General features: G+C 42.3%; 1 protein-coding gene across 2 annotated transcripts in view; it reads right to left on the bottom strand.

The window, feature by feature from the left end:
• LOC116093868 (guanylate-binding protein 5-like) overlaps nt 1-8950 on the bottom strand; it is a 14811-nt gene that overhangs the window by 3074 nt on the left and 2787 nt on the right. The window contains exons 2-10 of one of the 2 annotated variants that reach the window (XM_031375685.1): nt 8330-8540; nt 7695-7822; nt 5868-5977; nt 5083-5276; nt 4525-4767; nt 3306-3586; nt 1926-2138; nt 1044-1146; nt 742-923 (exon numbers count right to left, since the gene is read on the bottom strand). In XM_031375685.1, the coding sequence (XP_031231545.1) occupies nt 742-923; nt 1044-1146; nt 1926-2138; nt 3306-3586; nt 4525-4767; nt 5083-5276; nt 5868-5977; nt 7695-7822; nt 8330-8519 (1644 nt within the window). In that variant the 5' untranslated portion in view covers nt 8520-8540. The remainder of the gene's footprint in view (nt 1-741; nt 924-1043; nt 1147-1925; nt 2139-3305; nt 3587-4524; nt 4768-5082; nt 5277-5867; nt 5978-7694; nt 7823-8329; nt 8541-8950) is intronic. The other variant, XM_031375684.1, reaches the window with a different exon arrangement.

Here is an 8950-nt window from a genome sequence, read left to right as displayed (position 1 = left end):
TGGCATTACTCAAAGTTCAATGAAACATGGTGGTTTGGTCCCTGGAAGAGTTCTGTGGCTGCTCCAGGTTCTTCCAAGGCAATCACATTAGGGTCTCTTTATTCAAGCTCGAGCTTGGGTTTCTGCCAACACTGACCCAACAGCAAGGTGGAGCTCTAAGCCCAGTTTAAGGCAAGCATTTATAGAGGCAAGAAGGGAGTATCTAGCCTGATATCTGATTGGGGAGGGGGCTATTATGGCCTTTAACATAATTAGCTGGTGCTGGGAGCCATAAACTTAACTTCTGCCTTTTTTCTGATTGGTGGTTGTTAGGAAGTGAAGTGTCAGGGGAGGGCTTGTAACCTTGGGGTATAGATTCATTGAAGAAAAACCTGGAAACTGGTGCTAGATGCAAGGTTTTTTTTTGGGGGGGTTGGGGGGTAGCCTGGAAACTGGTGCTAGGTATCAATCAGTTTGTTAGTTAACTTGAGTTCCACCTTAGGTCAAGTTCTCTAAGATGGAGTCTGAACCCAAAAGATTTGGTCTCTCACACCAAAGTACAGGGAGAGGGGACAACTTGCATAAACATGTTTGGTAAAAGGTGGTGCATGGGGTTGACTCCCCACAGTCTGGCTCTAGCATCCCTGCCCTGAGCTATCACATGAGCCCATCTCTCCCCATGAGCCATCAGATTGTCACCTCGACAGATGGGAGAGAGATGAGTAGCTGAGGGACATCTGAGAGGAAAGAGTTGACAAGTACCTGGGCCTTCTGGTCCAAGGCCTTCCGCCACCGTTCCTCAAACTGTGCTTTCTGAATCTCTTTTTGTCTCAGTTCCTCCTGATGCCTTCTCTCCTGTTCTGCTCTCCTCTTCTCTTCCTGGACGCGAATAGCCTCCAACCTCTGTGCTTCAGCCCGGGCAGCTGCTGCTCTTGCTTGTTCCTCTGGGGAAAAAGGAAAATGACAAGTCTCTAGGAAGAGTACAGGACTCTCTGCTGGCAAAGGCAGGCAGTGCTAGTGTCAGTCTTCCTGTGCATCAGGCATGGCCTCCATTTCCTGCTCACCTTTCCTCTGCCTCTCCTTGGCCGTGAGAGCCTGGTCTGTTTGTAGAATCGTATTGCTCACTGGTTCTTTGGCCTTCAGATATGTCTGCAGCGCTTCCTCAGCCTGGAAAGCCCAAACCACGCTGTTAGAATTAGGAAATGTTGATTTGCAACCTGGGAAATGTCTTTGTTTCTTCTCTCACTATCTCTCCTTCCTGGAGGATGCTCAGCCAGTACATGATGGGACTGTCCATCGATCCTCATCCGTGGGAGTGATGCTGGCCTGGCCAATCACAGCACCTAGGAATGCTATAGGTACCACTCTTATTTACAGGTGGTAGAAACACTAAAATTTGGGTGTCTTAAAAAAACTAATATGGGTGCTGAAGCAGATACGCTTGCCTGCCTCCTCTGAGATGTACACCTCTAAGGACAAGCTAAACTTGGGGAGTCAGAGTCTTTTGTTTCTGTTTTGTTTTGTTTTGTTTTGGCAGCAGGTGGGAGAGCTGCTTGGAAATGAAGCCAACAATCAGGAAAACAAAACATGAAAGTGAAGTAGAGGTTGGAAATAAATAAAAATAAGGGAAATGAATTTGCATCATTTGAACCCTGGAATGTATCTACACACAGACTAAAAGCCTTTTAAGCCAATCAGTTAGTTATTCCATTTCCTTAAACTGGCTTCACTCACGGAGATTCTGCCTTGTGTAATCCTAATTAGTCCCTTTGATGTTCATGAACATCAACGCTACAATGGAGGCCTAGTGATTACAGCAATGGGCTGCTCTTATCTAGAGCTCTCCACCATAACATCTGTGCCAGGTGTATGTTCAGGCAACAGAAGGGAAACTCACAGGCAGAGACAGAACACATCACTTCACCTGTACCAGGGATGAAAGATACCTGTGTTCCCTTCCCTGGCTGCTGGCAGTACTGTGCCTTCAGCTGGTCCATCCTCTGAAGGAAGATATTGTGACCTCCTGGTTTAGCATAGACCCCCTGTGCCACTTCTTGTTCCAGAGGCTTAAAAATACTCTGAAGTAGGGTTGAGCAGAGGGCTACAGAAGCATCCACATTCTTCTTACAAATCTCGTCCTGCTTTGCACTTAGTAGGTTCTATAGGTGGGCCAAAACAAACCAAAAAATACAAACAAACAAACAAAAACAGGGAGATGTTAGATACACTTCAGGGTTTCTGAGAATTGGTTTTTTTTTTTCAAAAGAATCTACATTTTATTTTCCTAGAAACTTAGAAAATGTATATGATATATACATATATTTATTCTTATCAAAGCTGGAAAAGTTGTAGAATAATAATCTGTGAAAAGTTATTTGGCTTTAGAAGTTTCTTCATTTTTTAAACAGTAGATAGATTAGTTAAGATGTTTTATTAAGGGAAGTGAGAAAGAACTTGTGTGAGTATGACACCTGTCATGTTCTTTTTTTTCTTTTCTAGACAGGTTTTTTCTGTGTGGCCTGGCTGTCCTGGAACTCACTCTGTAGACCAGGCTGGCTTCAAACTCAGAAATCTGCCTGCCTCTGCTTCCCAAGTGCTGGGATTAAAGACATGGGCCACCACCACCCGCTGTTCTTTTTAATCCTTCATATCCTGACATTTTCTTACATTTATACAGTGAGGCTCACTCATGGTTTCCACCGTAACCTTCTCTAACATTTGCTCCTTCATCCTCGGAAATGCTTCTTAGTCTCAAGAAGTCATTGTGTGTGTGTGTGTGTGTGTGTGTCTGTGTCCCACTGAATTTAGTTGAGGTTACTTGAAACTTATTTGTCAAGAGATTTTGTTTTCTACCTTAGATGTGATTTTGTCTTAAAAACTCTAATGGGCACCATAATTTTAAATGCAATTAACTGTGTAACAACATTTTTTTTTCAGTGAAATCGAATCACTGTCTGCACCTGCTTGCTCTATTAATCTTACACACATTGTATCTTAGTAGATGTGAAGACCATTCTAGCTACTCGATCAATAAAACGTAAATACTTTCTTAATGAAGATCTTTAGTAAAGTAAAATAATTTTTTTTATATTCATGAGGAGAACATAGTACAGGTGGGGGAGGTGTGTGTGTGATGTGTGTGTGTGTGTGATGTATGTGGATGTCAAGATCCTTCGGTAAACTCAGACCGAGGTCACATAAGTGACTGTCATCTCGTTTCAGACTAGTGGTAGCTGGTTGTTTTTATTAGTTCCATTGCATATCTTGCAGAAGTCTTCTTGCCTCCTGTGACCCTGGTATCTATAACAAACACAGAAAATAACAACCTCCAATTCTTTCTGGAAACATTGGTCCTCATCCTTGAAAGAATGCTTCCTGAAGATTTCCATGGCCTCTCTCTCACAGGTCCTGTGCAGGTCCAGCAGCTCCTGGAGGGTCTCTGTGGGCAGCTGCACCCTCTGGCTCATCTGCTGCTCATAGTGAACAGTGGCCTTTTGCATTGCTGCTGAATTCTCTTTCCGGGCCAAGGTTACCACCATGTTCTCTATGGAAGGCAGAGCCCCGCTGTTGATGGCATCAACGTAAGTCAGCACCAGGCTTTCTAGACCTTCAGAAAAGGAAAAGATGTTTGTGGCATACGCAGGAGTCTAGGACCTACAAGGATTCATTCTGACAATGCTAACTATGTATTGCCTGAATTCTTTCAGTACTCTGGACAATATTAAATGGCCCAGAGGAGTTTCTGAGGAACTATGTGATTAAGAAGACAGGTTGTTCTTTCTTTGAGAAAAAACACACATAAACAACAACAAAAATATAAGCTAGTCTTTGTTGAAAGAAGAAAACTAGAAGAATTCTCAAGGTCTATATCATGGCCTGCATTTTATCCTCCTCCATAAAGAAACAAGAGGATCATATAAAAGCTGTGGATGTTAATTTGGTTAAAATGCTTTAGGTCTTTGCTTCTTTAAGTTTCCTTTCCCTTTTTTTCTCTCAGTTTTCTATTGCATTCACATTTTTCCCTTTTTGTTTTATTTCATCACAATCAAGGTGGTACGAGTTAACTTCTCCTGGAATAGGACTCAGTGATCTAGATCTTCTGCTTCACCCAAACTGCCTTGTTTTTCTTCCTGCCCAGCCTCTGCGTGGAGGTAACACGGGCTCCTTTCATGCTATAGTAAGCATTGGTCAAGGTCTAAATCGTCGGGTTCTGTATTCAGATGCAATCATCAAATACTATGTCATGTAATAAAAATCTACTACATGCTGTGTAAAAGTGGTCAACCCACATGAGTTACTGTGTTTCAAGAGTAAAAGCTTCTCTAACTTCACATATTTGTTCTTAATACATTTGATGTAACTCTGATGTTTTACTAAACTAATGCTAAAGGTGCACTTGGTATCTGCTATAACTTCATCAACACAGTACATTAGGTTTCCATCACGGTGAATACTGACCCATTGGGCAATTCATCAACAAAGATTCTTTATGTGCCCGTTACTCTTTATGATGAGTTGGAATAAAATCTTTTAAAAAGAACTCACGAGGTCCATTGACCTGGATGCCTCCTGGAAGAGTCTTGGTCTTAGAATGGGTGAAGATGTGAGAACAGAATTCAGAAAGGTCCTGCACAAAATCAGGGTTCAGCTCCTCGGTGCTGAGTGTCTGAAGCTGGGAAAGCTTGTGTCCACGAGCAGGGGAGTCAAAAACAAAGCATTTCTTTCCTGGGAAAAACTTCTGTATGCACAGCCGCGGAAGATTGAATGTGTGGGTTTTTTCATCACTGCCTGGAGAAGGAAAGACAGGATTTATTTAGAATATAATTTATATCCACTTAAATCTAGTTGCTTTAAATAAATGTCCTTTCTCCTGATATTACATAAAGATTAAAACTAGCTAGAAGGAAACAATAAAGGAGACAAGTTTGTTCAATAACTGAGGGCTAAGGGAATTTAATATTGATCCTGTTACTTCATCTCAATTAAATAATTACTATTATTTTGTAGAAGTGCTGAGAGGGTAAATATGGAAAATGATATAAAATGATATAAAAAAAATTCCTGGGTACTTTTCTTTCTTTTCCCCAACCAAAGCTCGGTTACCTTGCTTCAGCTTCAGCGAATTCTCCAGATACTCATCAGATGTGATGGCTTGCCCATTGGCTTCTAGGCTCAGGAAGAAATCCCTCAGAGTCCACACCAAGTCTGGGAAGTAGCTTGTGTCGGCAGGTTCCTCAGTTTTAGTAGGATCAGAGGAGTTTCTTGTCCGGAGCAGGTCTGTCAGTTCTGTTACATTGCTGAGACACAATTGAGGAAAGCTGACAGAAGTGGGGCTGCATCTAATGCTTCCTTCAACCTCTTAGACACTAAGTGAATCAACCGTGCATCCATCGGTGACATGCATGAGGGTTCTCTCCTTGGTTTTTTCCACACATGTGTGTGTGGTGTACCCATGTGTTTGCGCTTGTGTCTGTGCAGTTCTGTGTGTGCAGATGTGCGTATCTGTTAAGGCCAGACACTGGCACTGGGCATCTTCTTCTAGGACTCTCTACGTTGAGTTTTAGGGCAGAGTCTCTTGCTGAATGTGGAACTATCTGACTGGTCTAATAAGCCCTGGGAACCCTCCTGACTGTCCACACCCACACTCAGCCTTGGGGTTATAGGTACACACTGCCATGTCTCGCTTTTTCTGTGGATGCTATGGATCCAAGCTCATGTCCTCATTTTCTGTGTGACAAAGACTGAGGCCTTTGTCACATAAGCATTTCACTGACTGAGCCATCTCCTTAGCACCTGTGATGTAATTTTTAGTAGTCTACCAGGTCTCACAGGTGCACAGGTCCCATGCTTTCCCGTGTCCAATGCTGTCCTGGACCACAAAAGGATACTGTAGTAGGTCGATAGCCCCCTGGTCGATTTTGTTCATGGTGTTGTATACAAAGGTGCTGCTGAGGAGGATTGCCAGTGCGAAGATCTGAGTATCATTCTTTTCATCAACCTAGAAAGGAAAGCAAATTTGAAGCGTGTCTCAGGGCATTCTAGGGTGAGTATCACTAAAAATTAGATGCTGATATGCAAACATTCAACAAAACAAACAAAAATATTTGTAGGTACGCATTTTGCATGCTTTTCTCACCGGTAATTTTATATTGATTGCAATATAGTCTTTCTTCTAATGATTCTTAGGTAGTTGCAAAATGAATACAGTTAGTGGATAACTAAGTTTTTATATTTATATTTATACTTGAAAATATTTATATTTAATACATAAAATACTAAAATTTATAGGAGCAAAACAGAACTTATATGCATGATATATATTTATACACATATATAGTATATATGTATATATTTTATGTATATATACATATATAATATGTATATAATATATACAAACACTCCCAACAAGCAGATAGCTCGCTCTTAAGACAACACTGTGGAATGAATTTATAACTAATTTTTTCATGTTGCAGATGAGTAAATTAGGTTCAGATTATGGTTTGTCATCTTTGAATCTTGACAAATCAAAAAAAATTAAAAAGAACAAAAAAATAAATAAATAAACAAAAGCTCTTTCACAATGGACATCCAAGGGAATGACCTAGCTATGTCCCAGGACCAGTTCACACTGGTTCATAAAAGGCACATCTTCCCAAATCCAAGGAGGATTCAACATTGGAAGCTTGAAGACAGTGATGACAGGAACATTTAGGAAAACGTCAAGTGCTGCAAACTCAAGTGTTGCATTTGTGGTGAGGAATGTTCAATGCTTACCAGCATACAAGAGAATGCCTGTGTTTCCACTGTTCAAATAATGAGCCAGAAAAGAGAAACAGAAAAACATTTAGGAAGACTTTCTCCTTTTGCCAAAATCATGGAGCTACAGGTACTATAAGCATGATTTAGGCAACTGGATCTAAGCAGTAGCCAACTATTAGCCCATGATCTCTCCACGGCTGGGTTTGGAACAGTGACTTTACTCCCACTATGTTTAAGAAGTACTTAGTATCCCCAGTGCTGATTCTGCCTTGTGAAGATATTTTTTCACCCCTTGCATCCAAGCTCTGACTATTTAAAAGTGGGGAGAAAAGTATGTGGTGTTGGCATTTAGTCTAGGCTCCGCCCCGCAGTTACCTGGCAACAGCCAGGTGTGCCTGATTCAATATAAAAGGGGCTGCTTGCACCCTGCTCTCTCTCTTCCTCTCTTGTCTTGCCCCTGTTCCTTACCCCTGTCTCTCCACATGCCCATGGCTGGCCTCTCCTCCTCTTCCTCTTCCTCTTCCTCTTCCTCTTCCTCTTCCTCTTCCTCTTCCTCCTCCTCTTCCTCCTCCTCCTCCTCCTCCTCCTCCTCCTCCTCTTCCTCCTCTCTCTCTCTCTCTCTCTCTCTCTCTCTCTCTCGCTCTCTCTCTCTCTCTCTCTCTCTCTGCCTTTCTCTGTCTCTACTACCCTCTTAACTCCCCTCCCCATGTCCTAAATAAACTATATTCTATACTATAAGTTATGTGGCCGGTCCCACAGAGACACCCCCTTCCCCCATACCTTACCGCACCTCCACCAAACATACTACTTCTTTCTTTATTTTTATAAAACACAACACACAGAGGTCAATTGAAAATATCAGTTGAACTGATGGTGAGTAGGGAAATCCCTGCTTTACGAGTATTTCAAGCCAGGAGGAGATTAATCCCCATCCAAATAGAACCTTCTTTCCGTACCTTCTCCACATCTCCCAGGCCTTCAGTGTCGAGCAGAACCAAAGTGTGGTCTGGCTTTTGGGGGTGGGGCACACACCACATCCAGATCCCCTTGGTGTGAGACTGCACAGTGGATCCAACAGAAAAGCCTGGAAAGCAAGCAGGAGTGATGGAAGAGGGATCTGGAATTCGTGTATTTCCTTGAGAATTTAAGCTACGATGTAAGGGAGAGAAGATGACAAGACAGTGCACGGGGCCAGTGATGGTGGAAACGGACGCAGAGGAATGGGCAAATAATACTAAGGACTGAAAGTTGGGATCTGATGGTTTTTTTAAAACATCATTTCATGCTTCTAAAAATTTAGTAGTTTGTATTTATTTCGTCGAATTTATTTCACTGATATCTTACTTCTTATAAAGGGAACATGTTTTGCTGTTTTTTTTTTTTTCCAGAAACATATTGAGGAATAAAGACATGCTAAGTCACAGATAGAGAGCTTCCCTTTTTCTACCAAAAGACGCGAACAGCAACTGTACTACAAACACAAGCATTCAGTATCCCCCAGGGTCCCCCAACTTCCTCTCCACATATCCTGGGCTGGATATGCTCAGTGTGGGTGGCTAGAGAGGACTCAGCAAGCATTGTTGGTCCTCACCTTTCTCCTTCCCAGCCAGCTTGTTCATCAGGTAGGATTTGCCTGTGCGGTAAAGGCCCACAATGGCCACCACCACCACTGGCTGTGTGATGGCGGACAGGATCTTCAGGGCTTCCTGGTTAGTCACTAGGTGTTCTTCAGTGTTCTCAATGAGGCACATGGGTTCTGGCATGTGAATCTCTGGGGCCATGTCTGCGATGTTACTTGTCTGCTGGGGAAGAAACGGGATGACCTGAAATTTCTAGTGTTTAAGGAAAAACATCTTACTCACTAAACCCCAGAACAAAAGACCTGTTAGGATAGCCCGGGTTTCTGAGAAATTGAAAAATAAAACATAAAAAGAAATAGCAAAGCGCAATAATTCTCTGCACAGACCTATAATAGCATACCCCATAGCCTCTTAAGTACTTGATACACACAGAAAACCCATATCCTGGGCCTCTCTAGTGACAGTTTGTGTCTAGCTCATTGCATTGGCTTCTGCTTGCCAATGTTTCTTGTTTTATACCTGCTGATTTCCCTGGAGAAAGTGGCTGTCACTGTGTGACCAAACTGGACTACTTTACTGCCCCCAAGCAATAATGCCAACACACATCATTTTTTAAAATTGCACTTTAAAGC

This window comes from Mastomys coucha, unplaced genomic scaffold, assembly GCF_008632895.1.
Source record: "Mastomys coucha isolate ucsf_1 unplaced genomic scaffold, UCSF_Mcou_1 pScaffold16, whole genome shotgun sequence".
In the NCBI taxonomy this organism is placed as follows: Eukaryota; Metazoa; Chordata; class Mammalia; order Rodentia; family Muridae; genus Mastomys; species Mastomys coucha.
The sequence above is the reverse complement of the archived record's forward strand: the minus strand, read 5'-3'. Positions and strand labels throughout refer to the sequence as shown.